General features: G+C 41.6%; 1 protein-coding gene across 1 annotated transcript in view; it reads right to left on the bottom strand.

Annotated features, from left to right (window-relative positions):
- The window catches only part of stard9 (StAR-related lipid transfer (START) domain containing 9), a 299,291-nt gene that overhangs the window by 135,412 nt on the left and 143,877 nt on the right, over positions 1–20,002 (bottom strand). Inside the window, exon 8 of the mRNA XM_043698518.2 lies at positions 10,755–10,824. Coding sequence (XP_043554453.2) covers positions 10,755–10,824 — 70 coding nt within the window. The remainder of the gene's footprint in view (positions 1–10,754; positions 10,825–20,002) is intronic.

The following is a 20,002-nucleotide window of genomic DNA, read 5'->3' as shown; positions in this document are numbered from 1 at the left end:
GTTAGTTGTAGGTTAGATTAGTAGATAGTTGAGTTTTGTTTGTTTGTTTTTTTTTTCTTTTCGGTTTTTTTTTTGTTGTTTTGTTTTTTTTTTGTCAAATTTTGGCTATTGTATATTTGAGCTAATTGTATATCAATGTTTATATCTGAGAGTTTTGTTTATTTTTGTAAACTTGTAAAAATGTTAAATTTCTAATAAAAATATCTATTAAAAAAAAAGGCGAAGTTAAAATTATCCATCACACCAACCCCGTTGCTTTTTACATTTTTCCATAATCTGTCCATATATCTGTTCCTCTATCTCCCGTTGGCTATTGGAAGGCCTGTACTACAATCCCTGTGATTGCACCTTTCCTATGTCTGAGCTCTATCCATATGGCCACACTGATTGAGCCCTCCAAGCGGTCCTCCCTTAGTACAGCTGCAATATTCTCCATAATCAGTAACACAACTCACCCCACCTCTTTTACATCCCTCTCTATCAAGCCTGAAACATATAAATCTTGGAACATTAAGCTGCCAGTCTTGTCTCTCTCAACCAAGTCTCTCTAATAGCTGCAACATCATAGTCATATGCACTAATCCAAGCGCTAAGCTCACATGCTTTATCTGTCATACTGCTCGCATTAAAACAAATTCATCTCAGACACCAGTTCTCCCATGTTCAGTAACCTCTCCCTGTCTGTTCTCCCTCTTAGTCTTACTGGCCTTAGTGTCTAAACCCTCCTTGGTCATTTCACTGCTCTGGTTCCTAATCCCTGCTATACTCTCCCAAGTGGCACTGCAAATCTCCCTGCCAGGATATTGGTGCCCATTTAGTTTAGGTGCAACTTGTCCTTGTAAAAGCCTCACCTGCTCTGGAAATCTTCCAATTGATCCACATAACTGAAGCCCTCCATCCAACAGAAGCTCTTGAGCCATGTATTTAACTCCACTATCTTCCTATTGCTAACCTTACTTGCATGTGGCACAGAGAGTAATCCCAAGATTAGAATCCTACCTAACTCCTTGAACTCCCTTTGCAGGACCTTGTCACTCTTCCTGCTAATGTGTACCATGACATCTAGCTGCTCACTCTCCCCTTTGCGAGTTTCCCATGCCCGCTCAGGCATACCCTTGACTCTGGCATCAAGGAGTCAACACACATCCTGGAGTATCTTTTGCAGCCACAGAAATGCCTATGTTGCCCATGCCTTAGGGCATATGCACACAGACTGTTTTAATACAAGTCATCATGAATGGTGTTGAACAATACGCTGTCATGAGTGAACATCCCCACTTCGGATCTTATGATGGGGTGGGGGCGGGAGGGGCGGTTACTGATGAAGCAGCTGAAGATGGCTGTACCTTGAACCCTACCCAGTGGAACCTTGCAGTGAAGATGGAGATGACTGACCTCCAACAACTGCAAATGCTTTTGGATTAGGGTATTGGCTGGAGTGGACAGGTAAGGATTTTAGTAACAAAGGCAAATGAGGCTGATTTTGAAGAAATAACAAAGATATATCCCAGTAAAAAAGGAGGATCCTAAGAAAGGAACAAGCCAACAATTGTTAACCAGAGAAGTTAAGAATAGCATAAATTGTAAGAAAAATAAACATACAATACGGCAAAGATTAATAGTAAGCCAGAATATTAGGAAAGTTACGAAAACCAACAAAACATGACCAAAAGTAAGGAAAAAGTTTAAAACGTTTGAGGGTAAACATGCAAGCAATGTCAAGTTGGAAAGTAAGTCCTTTCTTAAATATGTGAAAAGTGATCATTGAATCCTTAATGAATTAGGCTGGGAGGGAAGGGGGCACGAAATGGCAGAGGAGTTGAATAAATGCTTTGCACTAACCTTCAGCAGAAGTCACTAAAAGTATTCAAAAGTATGAAATTATCAATGTGAAAAAGGGTGAAAAGAAATAAATGCAATAGCTAGCACTAGAGAAGACATGCATGGAAAACTACTGGGACTAAAGACAAACAAGTTCCCTGGACCTGATGAGATGCATCCAATATTAAAGGAAGCAGCTACAGGGATAGTAGATGCACTGGTTTTAATCTTCCAAGAATCCTTATATTCTAGAAAAGTCCCAAAGGATTAGAAAACTGCCAATGTAACACAGTCATTCAAAGACAAAAAATACAGGTAACTATCGGCGAGTTAGCTTAATACAGGTAGACAACTCTTTATTCGAAACCCTGAAATCCGAAAAGCTCCAAAATCCAAAAGGTTTTTTTGTGAGGTTTTTATCTCATTAACAAGGTTGTTTTGGTGTGCAAACAGTTAACCCAACTCCACACCCACTCGATGCGTGTCACGCAGATACAATGTCGGGCGGGCGAGGCCCAGCAATGGCAGGCCTCAATTCTGGCTCAGGGCCCATTACTCAGTGAGTTTGCTATTCGATAAGATTTTTAAAAATTTCACTGTTGAACTGCCACTTATTCCGAAATTCGAAAAATTCCTAATTCTGACAACCAGTTGGTCCCAAGCTTTTCAGATAAAGGGTTGTGTACCAGTATCTATTACAAAGAAAATATTAGAGCCTGTTATAAAAGATATAATAACAGAGTATGAGGAATTATATCATGTGATCAGAGTCAGCATAGCTTCATGAAAATGAAATCATGTCGGACAAATTCTTTAGATAGCATTGAAGAGATAACAAATAGGAAGCAGCCGCTAACCGATAGATATTACGATTTCGGGAGAGGTTTGATAAGTCATTTTATAATGTGATACCACATGAGGCAACTTAACTTGATGTTCTGGGTCATATGTTAACACGATAGAGGATTGTCTATCTGAGGTCAGTTAGCTTAAAGTCTGTCATTTGGAAGGTGTTTGAAGTGATCATTAAATGATGTTATAACAGGATACTTGCAATCAAGGTAATCAGACAGAATCAACATTGGTTTAGTTAATGGGAAACCAGTTTTAACTGCTTTATTGGAGTTCTTTGACAAAATAACTTGTGTTACAGATAAAGAAAAACCAGTAGTTTTCAGGAAGCATTTGATAAGATGTCACTTCATCAGTTATTTCAGAAAGTAAAAGCTCATGGTATGAATTGGCTTGTGAACAGGAAGCAAACAATTGGAATAAATGTGTCTTTTTCAGTCTGGCACAGTATAACGAGTGACGTGTTACGTTGCTCGATGCTGGTGCCTCAACTCTTAGAACTTACACAAATGATTTGGATAAATAGTTCGAAGTATGATAGGTAGATTTGCTGTTGACCATGTGAGTGTAAGAATTGGGGCAGGTGTAGACCAGTTGGCCCATCGAGTCTATTCTGCTATTAACAGGTCATGGCTGATCTCACATTCCTCATGTCCACCTTCCTGCCCTTTCCTGGGAACCATAGATTCTTGATCGATGAGCGAATCTATCTTGCTCAGCCTCAAGTGTACACAAGGTTTCTGCCCACACAGTTCTCTGTGCAAGAAATACTAAAGATTCACAACGGGCGGCAGGGTGGCACAGTGGTTAGCACTGCTGTCTCACAGCGCCGGAGACCCGGGTTCAATTCCCGCCTCAGGCGACTGACTGTGTGGAGTTTGCACGTTCTCCCTGTGTCTGTGTGGGTTTCCTCCGGGTGCTCCAGTTTCCTCCCACAGTCCAAAGATGTGCAGGTCAGGTGAATTGGCCATGCTAAATTGCCCGTAGTGTTAGGTAAGGGGTAAATGTAGGGGTATGGGTGGGTTGCGCTTCGGCGGGTTGGTGTGGACTTGTTGGGCCGAAGGGCCTGTTTCTACACTGTAATGTAATCTAATCTAAACCCTCTGAGAAAAGAAATTGCTCCACGTCTCAATCCTTAATGGTGTCCTTGTAGTCTGAGACTATGCCCTCTAGACCCAGATTCTTCCAGGAGGGAGAACATCTTCTCAGCATTGACCCCATCACATCCTTTAAGAATCCTGTATGTTTTAGTGAGATCACCTCTCATTCTTCTAAATTCCAACGAAGAGTCCCATCCTCTTTAGGCTCGGCTAATAAGACAATCCCTCCATACCAGAATCATCCTAAACTACTACCACTGTAATATTATCTTTAGGTAAGGGGACCAAAGCTGCTTACAGTACTTCAGATGTAATCTCACCAGAACCTTGTACAGATGCCACCGGACTTCCTTACTCTTATACTACAAACCCATTGAAATAAGGGCCAACATTCCATTTGCTTTCCTGATCACTTGTTGCACCTGTGTGCTAGCTTTCTATGTTTCATGCACAAGTTCACCCAATTCCCTGTTTGTTGTAGTTTTTCTCTATTTAACTAACACTGTTCCTTTGTCCTCCCTTCCAGAATGAACAGCTTCACATTTACCCACACTGTACTCCACTTGGCAGCATTTTTCCCACTTGTATAACCTATCAGTATCTCTCTGTAAACTGTTTGGGTCTGTCTCACAACTTGGCTTTCTGCCTATTTTCATATCATTTGCAAATTTAGCCACAGTACATTTGCTTCCTTCCTCCAATTCATTACTATATATACGTATATCGTTAGCAGTCGCAGTCCAGCACTGATCACTGTGGAGCCCCATTGGTCACAAGTCATCAACCTAAAAGGAACATCTTTACCTCACTGTTTCCTGCCTATTAACTATTCCCTGTCCATGCCAATATACTATCTCCAATACTGGGGCTCTTCTCCTGTGACTAAATACTTGTGAGGTATCTTGTCAAACACCATCTGGAAGTTCAAATACGGCACATCTATCTATTCCTCTCCATTCATGCTGGTTGAGACTTCCTCAAAAAACGCTATTAAATTAGTCAGATATGATTTCCCACACTGACTCTGCTTGATTCTAATTTTCCAAATATACTGCTATTACTTCCTTAATGATTGATTCCAACATTTTCCAATACAAAGAAAGATAGGAAAGTGAGTTGTGAATAAAACATAAGGAGCCTAAAAGGGTAATACATAGGTTAAGCCAGCGGGCACACATTTGGTAAATGGAGTACAATGTGGGAAAGAGAGAAGTTGTCTATTTCGCCAGAAAGAGTGAAAAAGCAGCATATTATTGAAATGGTGAGAGGTTGCGGAGCTCTGAGATGTATGATGGAGTATAAGAATAGGGATGCCTTGTTAAAGCTATACAAGACTCTTGTCAGACCACAGATGGACCACAGTCAGAACAGTTTGGGTCCCCCTATCCGAGAAAAGATACACTGCATTAAAAGCAGTCCAGAAAAGGCTCATTAAGTTGATCATGGGTATTGAGGGATCTTCTCATGAGGAGAGATCATGTACGTTGGGCCTCCACTTGTTGGGAGTTCAGAAGAACGAAAGGTGATCTTAAAACATATCAGATTCTTCAGGGGATTGCCAGGGTGGCTGTGGAAAAATTGTTTCCCATTATGGGAATGTCTCGACCAGAGGACCATAGCCTCAGATTAAGGGTCACCCAATCAGGACAGAGGAAAAGGAATCTGTTCTCCAAGATAAAATTAAAACTGTAGAATCCTTTACCACACAGGGCTGTAAGAGGTTGGTCGTTAAGTATATTCAAGGTTTATCAAATCAGTAAGGGAATCAATGGTCATTGGGAAGATTCCTGAAGAAGGGCTTATGCCCGAAACGTCGATTCTCCTGTTCCTTGGATGCTGCCTTGGATCCAGCAACACATTTTCAGCTCTGATCTCCAGCATCTGCAGTCGTCACTTTCTCCTCATTGGGAAAAGACAAGAAAGTGGAATTGAGGATTATTAGCTGGAATGGAGGAGGATATGCAATGGGCTGAGTGGCCTACTTCTGCTTCTGCATCTTATGGACTCCAACCAGTGGAGAGATTTCCCTCACTCCCATTGACCAGAGTTCTACTAGGGCTCCTTGATGCCATATTCAGTCAAATGCTGCTTTGTAACTCATCTCACTTCTGGAATTCAGCTCTTTTGGCCAAGTTTGAACCAAGGCTGTAATGAAGTCAGACGCTGAGTCACCCCGGCAGAGCCCAAAGAGCACTTTATTCCTTCGTAAATGCTGCTTGATAACATTGTCGACAAACTTTTTCATCACTTTGCTGATAAATTGAGTGTGTTCTATAGGGCAGCAATTGGCCTATCAAGGTTTATTCTGTTTTGGTGTGTATCATACCTGGGCAATTGTTCATACTTCCGGCTAGATTAAGGTATTCCAGTTGTACTGGAATGGCTTGGTTAGGGATGCGGCAAAGTTTGGGAGAACAGATCCTCAGTGTTGTCGCTGGCATGTTTTCAGGGCTCAAAGCCTTGCAGCATCTAGTACCTTCAACTGTTTCTTGATAGCATGTGGAGTAAATCGAATTGGCTGAAGACTGGCATCTGTGATTCTGGGGATTACTCAGGAGGCACAGATATATCATCCACTTGGCACTTCTGCTTTTAGATCAATTCAATTATTTCAGCCTTGTCTTTTGTGTTGGGCTCCATTATGGTAGAGCGGTATTTGTGGACCCTCCACTTCTTGTGTGCCTTTGTTAGTTGTTGGGGGAGGCAGTAGTGTAATGGCAATGGCACAGAGATAGTAACCCAGAACCTGAGGCTAACATTCTGGGGACATGGGTTCAAATGCCAACATGGCAGATGGTAAAATTTGAATTTTAAAAACCTGGAAGAAAAAGCTAACCTAAAGACATCCACTTAGCTACTAACAATGTTGTAAAACCCACCTAACTGTCCTTTTGGGAAGGAAATCTGCCATTTTTACTTGATCTGGCCTACACGTGACTTTACACTCTTAACTACACTCTGGGAAATTTGAAATGGGCAATAAATGCTGGCCAAACTCTGAAAACCCACACCACAGAAATAAGTAAAAAAGACCATTCACAACTGAATGTGGTGAGACTGCAGAGCTGAGACCTGATTCAATGGCTGTGGGATCACTCAGCTTGGTCTAAAACCTGTTCCTCATGACACACAAGTAGTCCTGTTTGGTAGCTTTACCAGGTTGACACCCTATTTTGAGGTGTTGCACTTGGCATGCCATCCTGAATTCTTCACTGAAATAGGGCTGATTTCCCAGACTAAAGTAGGATAGATACCAGACAATGAGGTAACAGATTGTGGCTGAATACAATATTGCTTCTACATCTCATTGAAGCCCAGCTTTGAGCTGCTACTTCTGTTCAAAGTGTCTCATTTAGCATTTTGGTAGTACCAGACAATATGATGGTGCTTATCCACAATGTGTAGACAGACATCATCTCTAATGAGGGTGCAATGATCATTCATACCAAGTACACTGAGGAGAACAAAGTCAAGTTTTTGCATTTAGCACCTGCTGCAGACCAATTCACGGAGTTATGTCCTTTTGGTGTTGGCCAGGTTAGTCAGTATTGATGGTGCTGAGCCACTCTTGGTGATGTATAATAAGTACCCCTACCAGAATAGAATGTGTGCACTTGTCATGCTCAACGCTCCCTCCAAAACATGTTGTGGGAACAAGAGAGCAAGGGAGCGAGAGCGAGAGAAGGCATGGTTAGTAAGTTTGTTGATAACAACAAGGTTGGTGGTAGAGTGGACAGTGAAGGTTATCAAAGATTACAAAGAAATCTTTATCAATTGGTCAAGAGGCTGAAGAATGACAGATGAAGGTTAGTTTGGATAAATGAGATATTGCATTTTGGCGTAAAAAACCATTAAAGTAGTGCTTTGGATAATGCTGTAGAACACAGAGACCTAGAGCTCAGGTACATAATTCTTTGAAGTTTGCATCACGTATAGATAGGATGGTTAAGGCAGCATTTAGCACGTTGTTTGGACTTTGAATATAGGAGTTGGGACATTATATTGAAGTTGTACAGGACATTGGTGAGGCGTCCTCAGGACTACTGTATCCAATTCTGGACACCCTGTTATAGGAAGGATATTATTAAGCTAAGAGAGCTCAGAAAAGATTTACCAGGATGTTGCCGGGAATGGTAGATTTGAGTGGTGGGGAAAGTCTGGACAGGTTGGTACTGTTTTCACCGGAGTGTAGGAAGTTGAGGGGTGACCTTGTAGAGGTTTTTTAAATCCTGAGGGGTGTAGATAAGGTGAATGACAGGTGTCTTTCCTCCAGAGTGGGGGATTTGAAGACATGGAATGTATACTTTTAAAGAGAGGGGAGAAAGATTTTTAAAAATATATATGGGGCATTTTTCTTTTAAACAGATTGAGTGGTTCATGTGTGGAATGAACTTCCAGAGGAAGTGATGGTTATGGGCACAGTTACAACATTAAGAAGACATTTGAACAAGTACAGGAATAAGAAACCTTTGGAGAAATATGAGCAAAGTGCAGTGTTAGGTTCTTTTACCGAGGTTCCAGACACGAGATACAATTTGCGCATACCAACTTCTGCAAACAGTTAAAGTTTATTAAGGCTTATACAAGCTAGGTGACACCTTTGACCTTCCTCACAGGCAAGCGAGGTTGAGTCAAAGAGGCCCTGAACAAAGAAAACATATCTGCTATATAAAAGTCAGTTGGTCATGCTCACAGATACTCTGGCCACTCCCCCATTGTCACATGCCACTTAAGACAAACCCCAGTCACTCCTTCACAGACACATTTTACCCCAGGTACAACGGTAGAATGAGATCATCCTCAGACATAATGTAAATGTAATTGCCCTAATCCTGGGGAATTGTTATGCAAACGATTTCCTGACTCAGCGATTCCCCAAGATAATGCAGGTACAACATACCTAGCTTCAGGGGATGGCTAGATAACATTTCTGAATGGAAAGGATTGAATGATAGTTTAATTTGATAATACTAGGGGGAGTAGTAGCAAATGACTGTCTAATTGAAGAGGGGGTCATTCACATTCTTGCACAAATGTCGTTCCCACCCACTTCCAGAATGTTCACTCAGTGCAGTTTAACTCTTTAATATTACATTGATGTCCAGAGAGATATTCCAAATTAATCTTTTAACATTACACAGGCAGGTGGCACTCGTTTAGCTTGGGATTATGGTCAGTATGGACTGGTTGGACTGAAGGGTCTGTTTCTATGCTGCATGACTTTGACTTATAACTCTCTTCCAAGGGTCAGCAGGACAAGACTTATCCAGAGTTGGTGATGGTGTCGCCTAAGACATTGCTTGTAAGGCTGGTCAATTCTGTGGGACACTTGTCCCAAGCAGGACTTTGGAAGGCCGATCAGAGCTGTATTTACAGGTTTGGGACTCTTTCTCTGGCACTCTGTTTCTCAAAGTCATATTTACTATTTCCAGTGCCTATGTCGATGCCAGGTAGCCCATCTGGTTTCAATACCTTCTTTAGACTTCATAACAAGTTTGAAATACCCAGGTGATTTGCTAGGTCATTTCAAAGGGCAGTTCAGAGTGGTCTGGAATCACATGTTGGCCACACCAAGTACATATGTTAGATTTCTTGTTTGCAATAGTTCCAATAAGAGCCATAACAGACTCTGAATTTTAACTCTGTTTCCAAACATGCTGCCAAACCCTGCTGAATTTGTCAAATGCTTTCTGGTTTTACTTAAGATCTCCAGAACACAGGGCTTTTGTTCCCACACTGTCCACCGTTTTTTAATAAACTTTTGCTTCTCCCATATTAAACATAACAGTCATGTACCCGCCTACTCTGATTTGTCAACTTCTTAATTTCAAATTTCATGCAAGCACATTCTAAAGTGTTAACAAGCTCACTAGGTTAATTCTCAAAATGGTGTCTGTATCTGTTCTGAAACTCACAGGAGCTGAAAATCTGGCCCCTGGCCCATCAATACTCCTGAAAATGTTATGATGATGCACCATCAGCTATGTACTGGGTTCAGAGCAGGAGTACTTAAAATAGACCAGATATGCTTGATGTGCTTTTTGATCATGGTGGGGGAGAATATTACGTTGAAGAGAATGGAAGACACGTTAGAAGGTGACAGAGAAGAAAATGACAGAATAGACCTTAAAAGAGGTGGGATGGTGCAAGTGCAGCCTAGATAGTGGTGAAACTCAGTGGATGGAATTCTGCAGCCTATCCTGAGAAATAGAAACAGACATGTAGAAGGAAGCAGAAGAGCACCATTTTGGATGAACTAGGAACAACGTTCACAGAGGTTTTGCAGTTTGGAAAGGGCGTCTATAAAGTCTTCAAAGGGAGAGCACCTGAGAAAAGCAGCAATAAAAAGAAGCTCGATTAATGCCCTTTATCATTAATATTTAATTGAAGTGGTCACAGTCACGAAGCAGTGTAGACAGAGACAAACCACTCATCAACCAAACAACAGTAGTTTAAGATAAGGGACAAAAGACCAGATGGGAAATGAATAAAACCAAAAGAACAGTGGATGCTGGAAATCAGACATCCCTGTAGAAACTGAAGCCTGTTCTGAAGAAGGGTCACTGGGATCCAAAATGTTAACCCTGCTTTCTCTCTGCAGATGCTGCCAGACTTGCTGAGCTTTTCCAGCAACTTCTGTTTTTGTTTCAGGGTGGAGGTGACTTTTGTTTCTTCCATTCCACAAGTTGTGACAATTTGGAATCTACGCCCTGAAGTCGAAGTAAATCCAATAGCAAGCTTTCTAAATTTTTACTAATATTTGAAAGGAAAACATTTTGGAGGGTTATTAGATTTGCACAGCCTGTAACTCAGCTGTATCATTATATAACCTATGAAATTGCACATTGATACAAATAACAAAAGCAGAAAAAAATGCTGTTTCCTCAGTGAATTAAAAATTAAACAAATATAAAAAGGCCTACAAACTAATCATTCGTAGAAAACTCTAAGCCAAAGGGAAAGTCACATGAAAATCACTACCTGTTTGAATTCCCTTCCTCTAAAAGCTCAATAAGTTGCTTGTAGTCTGATACCAAGTGCTGCGATAATCCTGTGGAAATATTAAACATCACCACTTAAGTCAATGAGAACAACAAGCAGTAAACCTGGCAAGGATTGTGAATCCTGACAATCAATCCACATTATATGGTTTTGTAATCCACTTCTCATGTTATTTGCTAACTTAGGTTTGCTAGTAATATCTGCCATTCCGAATTGTGACGTCATGAAATGCAAAATGAAGCCAATTGTCTTTATCTCTAATTCTATTAGTGCACCAAGCAACAGAAGGTCCTCCTTAAAGAGGAAGAGGAAACTGAAAGCAGCAACATTCCAGGTTTCTCTTTCACATCACAAGATGTAAAGTATCAGAGTTATATTGGCACAGATTTACATTCTTGGCTAAGAATAATGAATTGGGAGCCAAATGAGAGAACAAAATGCCTGAAACTGTCAATGACTCTTTTTAAAAAAAAGACATTTTCTCATCTCAGAGCCACCCAGCTTTCCTCGATGCTCAACATAATTATCAAGTTAACTAATTCAATGTTTAGATTGTCACCATATTACCTTACACCCACAATGATTCGCTCCATAATCCCAAAGCACCCTCCACCAATCAAGTAGGCCCCTATTGATCAGTCTCAATCAAGTAAACTGAACTGGCAGGTCTGTTTGATGCTCTAAATATTTGAGCATCGGTCACCAAATCTCAGCCGGACCCAAAAAAATCATAACAATGTTTGTCTTACTGTTATCTACTTAAATAGTACTCCTAATTCAACAATGTACAATGATGCAGCTGTCAACCATCTTAATTAGAATATCATCTCTGCTTATTCAGGACTTCATTGCACATCATATTGTCCTCAATGCTTGCAAGGTCCTGGAGATACATGTACATTTGAAACAGCTGTATACATCTGTAGAGCTAATATTGAGGACTGTTTACACTTAGCAGTGACACAGACTGAGAGAAACATTTCCAACAAATTTGATTGCTGCTCTCAGCTCCATGTAGGATGCTTTGCTAACTTAACACCATTAGGTTAACAGTTAAAGACTACAGTAAAAGTTATTAAATGGTCTCAAATTTCAAGGCCATCTCCAGTATCAATGGTGTCCAACTGAAGTTGCACTGTTACTTTCAGTGTTTTGAAATAGTACTGCATACAAATCATCGAAAAGTTACAGCACCAGAGAGACCATTAGGCCAATCATGCTAGGTCCCTGAAAGAGCAACTCAGCTGGTAACACTTTTTTTGCACCTCTATAAATTCTCTCTCTCCAGCTAACAATCTAAATTTCTCTAAATGCCTTGTGTGAATCTGCCTCCACTACACACACAAGTACCTGTAGTGCATTCCAGACTCTTGTCATCATGAACTGCTTTGCCAATCACCAAAATTGGTGTGCCAATTAAAAGACCACGCTCCTAGTGAGAGATTTGCATTTATGTCACAAAACTGCAAGGTAGAGCTATTACGTAATTGTACACTGTTAAAAATATTTCTCAGAAAAAATAAAATCTGCTAAAGATACCTATCAGCTCAAGATTACTACAAGTAATATTTCTGGAAAAAATGAACTAATTAGCTATTTCCTGCTCTCATCGGGATGAGTTAACATCCATGCACAGATGTCAAATGTGGCTTGTTCCAAAAGTCAATCTCCTCTTTACTGAAAATAACTGGCTTGAGTCCAGTAGGTCTGTCTATGTGATTGCATCAGCCAGTCAGTCAAAATTCTCTCTGAGCATACAAAGTAGTATTAAAACTAGTAAGGCTTCTGAGTTGGTATCTTAACTGGGTGTATGGAAATGCAAACTTGGAATCTTTTTAAAACCATATCTGACTTGAACAGTATTGCAAAGGTAAACCCGCTACATATTCCAGAATGTCATGATATGTTTCCTTTTTGTTGTTTAAAGACAAGAGATTCCTTTTCATGACATACACAGAGTTGACAAACATCACAATGGCTCAGAATGGCTCCTAAGGTTGTGCAGTAGCAACAATTAAGTGCACTCTGTTATGTGGAATGTGTCGCTGGAGCCCCCAACTTTCCAAATATAAGAATATCTTGTGTCTGTGCAGGCATGTCAATACATAGGTGCAGTAAGTCCAAACAAAAAAAAAGGAATCAGTCAACCCGAGAAAAGTTTTGCCCTACTTCATTATTACTCTGGGACCTTAGCACAATCTGAGCATGCAATGGGGATATGGCAAATTGGAAATTTGGGTCAGGATAAATGTTTTTTTTTCTGCTTGGCAAGATGGGGTGCCACAGGGTTTGTTTCTCTGGGCCCGAACTATTTACAAGCTATCTTAATGATTTAGATGCAGGGATAGAAAATACGATAGCTAAATTTGCAGAGAACACTAAAGTAATTGGGACAGTAAGTTGCAATGAAGAAATAAGAAATTTGCACATGGATATGGATAGCTGAGATGACTGGTCCAAAATTCGGCAGATGAAGTTTAATGTGGATAAGTGTATCCATTTTGGTCAGAAGAAATGGAAAGACAACTTATTACCAAATACAGAGAAACTTTAGAGTGCTTCAGTGCAGAAGGATCTGAGTATCCTTATGCATGAATCACAGAAAATGCAGGTACAGCATTACTGGTAAGGAAGGCAAGTGGAATTTTGGTATCTGTTGCTAAAGGAATAGAATATACATAATATGTAAGGAGAGCAGTACTGCTGCAACTTGAAAAGTCATTTGTGAGGCTGCACCTGGAGTACTGCATACAATTTTGGTCCCTTACTTGAGGAGAGATATAGTTGCTTTCGAGGCAATTTGAAGGATTAATTTCAGAGATGAGAGATTTGTCTTCTGAGGAGAGACTGAACAGTTTAGACCAATAGCAAGATGCAGCAGAGTTTGACACCATCTTTTATTTCTTTTTCTCTATTTCTGGCAGTCCCTGGGCAGCATGAGGAGAAATGAGACCTGGAGCAGTGCGAAGGGAAGCAAGATCCGCTTCAGCACGAGGGGAATGACACCTGGAACAGGCGAGGGGAAGCGAGCCCCAGTGCAGCACAAGGGTACGTAACCCCAGTGGAGAGCAAGGGGAACGAGTCCTAGAGCAATGTGAGGGGAAGCGAGTCCCAGTGCAGCACGATGGGAACGAGACCCAGAGCAGCGCGAGTGGCAGCGAGTCCCAGTGCACTGCAATTTACCTTGTTGGTGAGGACCGGACTGAAGGCAGAAGCGGAGGGGGACAGTTCTCGGTCTGGGGTTTGGCGCAGGCAGTCAGTCCATGTATAGGGATGCTGCTATTTGAAACTTTTCTGGATTATGATGCCAATCTTTTAACTATGTGAAAACTACCTTATTTCTTAGACATTAAGTAATGCTACTTTTCCATTGATTGTTTTATCCTTCTGTGTCCAAGGTTTGTACCTGGATACTTGTACCTAATATGGGGCCATTAAAGGCAGCCATTATAAAAACTTTTCACTGCACTCCTGCACTGGAGTACATGTGATAATAAAAGATATTCTATTCTTCTATTAGATACTCTGGAGTACAGAAGTATTCACTACCCCAGAAAGTGGAAGATGATGGAAGATATAAGCAAATTTTTAATTAATATAGGGACGAAGGATTGTAGACAGTGAGCAGGAAAGTGGAGTTGACGCCGAGGCAAAATGAGCCACGATTGCATAGATATCGTGGAAGAGGGCTGAATTGCCTACTCCTGCACCCAGTTGATATGCTCTTCTTCTCTCTTTTAAATTCTTACGGGGGTTTTTAAAATAGAAGTTTGGTCATCAGAATTTTCAAACTGCAGCACATTCATTCCAATTGTTTAGACGATGATTAAATTGAGGACATCAAAACAGATGTTTTGGAGATGCTGCTGAAGGAGCAGCTAAATGTGGACATTCCACTCAAAACAAGCCATGGGTTGAATGCCCAGAAGCTCACTGCTATGTCCCTGATACAGCATAACTATTAGCAGGCACCACCACAGTATAGATGATGTGGAGATGCCAGTGTTGGACTGGGATGGACAAGCAACACTGAGTTTTTAACCTAACACCGAGTTATAGTCCAACAGGTTTATTTGAAATCACCTAATGAAGAACAGTACTCCAAAAGCTTGTGATTTCAAATAAATCTATTGGGCAAAAAGCTAAAAGTCTGACTTTTAACAGTGTGGATGAGTTAAAGTGAATCAATCTGATCAATAATTACAAGAGATTAACCTGGTGGTCAGATGATAGTTATATCCAGTCAAATTTAACTTAATTTATGACATTGTCTGATGTAAATTTTCTGTTTCTTATTCATCGACAGGATGTGGGTGCTGCTGTCTGGGCCAGTATTTATTGCCAAACCCTCCCTGTCTTTGCTGACGAACAGCCTTCTTGAACCACTGTAGTAAATCATCCCACAATGTCATCAGGGAGAGAACTCCAGGATTTATATCCAGTGACACTGAAGATATTGTGATCTACTTCCAAACCAGGATGGTGAGTGGCTTGGTTGGGGGTTTATGATGTTCCCATGTATCTGCTGCCCTTGCCCTTCTAGATGACAGAGGTTATGGGTTTGGAAGGTGCTATCAAAGGAGCCTTGGTGAATTTCTTGTAGATAGTACACACTGCTGCTTCTGAGCATCAGTGATGGAGGGAGTAAATGTCTGTGGATGTGATGCCAATTAAGTGAAGGAAGAACAAGCCATTTGGATACTTAGCTGCCTCGAAGTTAGGAGACAGAGGGTGATGGTGGAGGGTTGCTTTTCTAACTGGAGATCAGTGACCAGTAGTGTGCCGCTGGGCCCACGACTTATTATCATTTACATAAATGATCTGGATACGAATATAACAATTTGTGTTGCAGACGTTTTGTCCCCTGTCTAGGTGACATCCTCAGTGCTTGGGAGCCTCCTGTGAAGCACTTCTGTGATCTTTTCTCCGGCATTTATAGTGGTTTGAATCTGCCGCTGCCGGTTGTCAATTCCAGCTGTCCGCTGCAGTGGCCAGTATGCTGGGTCCAGATCGATGTGCTTGTGGATTGAATCAGTGGATGAGTACCATGCCTCTAGGAATTCCCTGGCTGTTCTCTGTTTGGCTTGTCCTATAATAGTAAAGTTGTCCCAGTCAAACTCATGTTGCTTGTCATCTGCGTGTTTGGCTACTAAGGATAGCTAGTTGTGTCGTTTCGTGGCTAGTTGTTGTCAAACAAGCCAAACAGAGAACAGCCAGGGAATTCCTAGAGGAATTATTTGTGGGCAGCACTGTGGCACAGTGGTTAGCACTGCTGCCTCACAGCGCCAGAGACCCGGGTTCAATTCCCGCCTCAGGCGACTGACTGTATGGAGTTTGCACGTTCTCCCCGTGTCTGCGTGGGTTTCCTCCGGGTGCTCCGGTTTCCTCCCACATCACAAAGATGTGCAGGGTCAGGTGAATTGGCCACACTAAATTGCCCGTAGTGTTAGGTAAGGGGTAAATGTAGGGTTATGGGTGGGTTTCGCTTCGGCGGGTCGGTGTGGACTTGTTGGGCCGAAGGGCCTGTTTCTACACTGTAATCTAATCTAATCTAATCTAATCATCCACTGATTCAATCAATAAGCACATCGACCTGGACCCAATATACCGACCACTGCTGCGGACAGCTGGAACTGACAACCGGAAGCGGTAGATTCAAACCACTATAAATGCCGGAGAAAAGATCACAGAAGCGCTTCACAGGAGGCTCCCAAGCACTGAGGATATCACCTAGACAGGGGACAAAACATCTGCAACACAAATTCCCAGCTCGGCAAACACAATCACAATAACAAGCACCCGAGCTACAAATCTTCGCACAAACTTTGAATAATTATAAGAGATATGGTTAGTAAGCTTGGTGGTGTAGTGGACAACGAAGGTTACCTCAGTACAGTGGGACCTTGATCACACGGTCTGGTGGGCCAAGACTGGAAGATGGAGTTTAATTCAGATAAATAAATGTGGGGTGCTGTATTTTGGGAGGGCAAATCAGGATAGAACTTATCCACTTAATGGTAAGGTCATCAGGAATGTTTGTAAACAAACAGACCCTGGGGTGCAGGTTCATTTGTTCCTTGAAAGTGGAGTCTCAGGTATGACAGGGCAGTGGAGGCAGCATTTGCCTTTATTGGTCAGTGCATTATATACTGGAGTTGGGAGGTCATATTGGGGCTTTACAGGACATTGATTAGGCCATGTATGGAACACTACATTCAATCCTCCCTGTCATCAGAAGGATGTTGTGAAACTTGAAAGGTTTCAGAAAAGATTTACAAGAATGTTGCCAGGGTTGGAGGGCTTGAGTTATAGGGAGAGGATGAAGAGGCTGGAGCTATTTTCCCTGAAGTGTCAGAGACTGAGGGTGACATTATAGAAGTTTATGAAATCATGAGAAGCATGGATAGGATAAATAAGAAGGATTTTTCCCCAGAGAAGGGGAACCCAAAACTAAAGGGTGGAGATTTAAGGTGCGAGAGGAACAATTTAAAAGGGACCTAAGGGACAACTTTATCACACAGAGGGTTGTGCGTGTATAGAATTAGCTGCCAGAGGAGGTGATGAGGGCTGGTACAATTACGACATTTAAAAGACACCTGGATGGATTTATGAATAGGGTGGGTTTAGATGGATATGGGCCAATGCTGGCAAATGGGGCTGGATTGATTTAGGATATCAGGTGGGAATGGATGAATTGGGACAACTGGTCCGTTTCCATGCTGTTCATCTCTATGACTTTGAACAAATAATTATCAATTTATAATCACTTGTTCAAAGTCATTACACTTGCTCATGAATGATATGCGCCAAACTCCAATCACTAGGTTTATAGATTTCAAGACATATGGGAAGCAGAAATACTAACATAGAACATTACAGCGCAGTACAGGCCCTTCGGCCCTCGATGTTGCGCCGACCTGTCATACCAATTTGAAGCCCATCTAACCTACACTATTCCATGTACGTCCATATGTTTGTCCAATGACGACTTTAATGCGAATCGACTACCGTTGCAGTCAAAGCCTTCCATACCCTTACTAATATTCGCACAAGGAAAAAATAACCATGATCCTTGCTGCAGGTAAGAGCATGTGACCCATATTGAATGAGGACACTGCACAGCTTACTGCATAAGACAACTCGAGGCAGGCAGGCAGCAGAACCTTTTGGTTGCAATGAATCAGACAAATATTTTGAAAAACTTTCTTTTTCTCTTTTATAGATTTTCCTTCCTAGTTTGCCATGAATAAAGAATATTTTCTTTTTGTTCTGGTTTCGCACTGTGTTTGGTTTAAGGGAACTGCTGTTACGTTTCAATCTAGGAAATAGTTGAGAATATATCAAAAGGAAGGCAAATTAAACTAGTTGGTAGTGATTAGAACTTCAGTCAGGAGCTTAATCCTTCTATCAAAAACATGATTTTAAAGGGGCCCGCTCCTTTGATGACCTCAAGGATGTCCCAAAGCACTTTACAGCCAATTACATACTTTTGAGATCCAGTGACTGTTTTAATGTAGAAAACGTGACACTGCAACGATAACAGCCTTTTGTTGTGATGCTGATTAAGGCATAAATAATGTCCAAGAGACTGGGGAGAACTCACCTGCTCTTCTTGACATAATGTCACAAGAGCTTTTATATCTTTCTGAGAAGACAAAGAGGCAGCTGCTACCATTAAGCCATGGCTGACAGCAATGGAAATATGAAGTAGGTAACCAGGGTAATTATCCCAGGCTTAAAACTGTGTACGAAATGTTAGTAGACCTTTGGCATAAAGTGGTATGAAGACAGTGCTGGACCATGAAACACATGTGTTGCTGAATCTTGAATCAAATAAAATGGCATTTCAGCAGACGTTTGAGTCATGCAGATTGTTCTAATAAAATTCCCAGCCTTAGGAGCACTGCGTCAATTTAATCATCACAGATGAGGTCACTCTCCAACTGTCACGCACAGCGAAAAGTATTTCCGTTCAAGTTTTAAATTTTAAAATCCACCCTTTCACAAATCACATTAAAAGGTTAGACCAGGAGATTCTTGCATTTGGAGAACTGTTGGTTACACAGCATGTAGATAATAGAGTATACCCATAAAGTCTGAAAAGCTGGCACTGCTCCCAACGAACTGAAATACTCTCACATACCAAAATGCACAATTCATAGTTATCCTCTTACCCACGAATAACAGCTGGACCGGCTGCTTTTTGAATCAAAACACGTGGCCAAAGTAAAAGAATGCTGTTGTAAGGCTACACTGTGTTTGACTGCAGCCCAAGACTACTTCGAATAGAGTTTAATCAGGATACAAGGGATTCCCACCACTGCAATCACTATTACAGCTGAACAATAAGCATACATTGGCTGCTGTGCAATGATCCAATGAGTTAAAAAATGTGCATCTCATTTGGCTGATAGAGGGCGCATTAACAAAAACAACTGAAAATTGAGGAGAACGTTACTCTTTCAGGCATTTCAAGCCAGGGAATAGTCAGACATGTAAAGTCGTAAAATAAAAAAAAAATAAACTGCTCAGCCTCCTGGTGAAAAGTCTTTTACTGTCAATTCACCCACAGACTACAGCTCCAGTTCTAACTTCCAGAGTTTAAAACTTCTGTTAGAATGGTTTCAATGGGCTATGTTTAATTTTAGATATGACAAGGAGATAATATTTAGAATCTTAGAATCCCTATAGTGTGGAAACAGGCCCTTTGGCCCAACAAGTCCACAACGATCCTCCAAAGAGTAATCCACCCAGACCCATTCCCCCACTACCCTACATTTACCCCTAACTATTGCACTTAACTTACATATCCCTGAACACTATGGGGCAATTTAGCATGGCCAATTCCTGCACAACCAGCACATCTTTGGACTGTGGGAGGAAACCAGAGCACCCGGAGTAAACCCATGCAAACACAGGGCGAATGTGCAAACTTCACACAGACCGTCGCCTGAGGCTGGAATCAAACCCGGGTCGTTGGTGCTGTGAGGCAGCAGTGCTAACCACTGAGCCACAGTGCTGGTGATAAAAAGATAGTCAAAAAGGAGCCAGAGACAGAGCCAGAGGAGAGCAGCCAACAGAGTGCGGGGTTGGGGACAGCAGGTGAGTGACCAGATCACAGTGTGCGAGGAAGGCGAGAAGGTTCAAGAGGCAATGGAGAGAGGGATCAAGTAAGAGGGAGGGAGGAATTGAGAGACCAGGAAAAGAGGGATCAAGAGGAGGGGCGA

This window comes from Chiloscyllium plagiosum, unplaced genomic scaffold, assembly GCF_037043375.1.
Source record: "Chiloscyllium plagiosum isolate Xiang-an unplaced genomic scaffold, Cpla_swu_hap1 HiC_scaffold_8, whole genome shotgun sequence".
NCBI classification, from domain to species: Eukaryota; Metazoa; Chordata; class Chondrichthyes; order Orectolobiformes; family Hemiscylliidae; genus Chiloscyllium; species Chiloscyllium plagiosum.
Note: the sequence above shows the minus strand (reverse complement) of the source record. Positions and strands in the feature narration are given on the sequence as shown.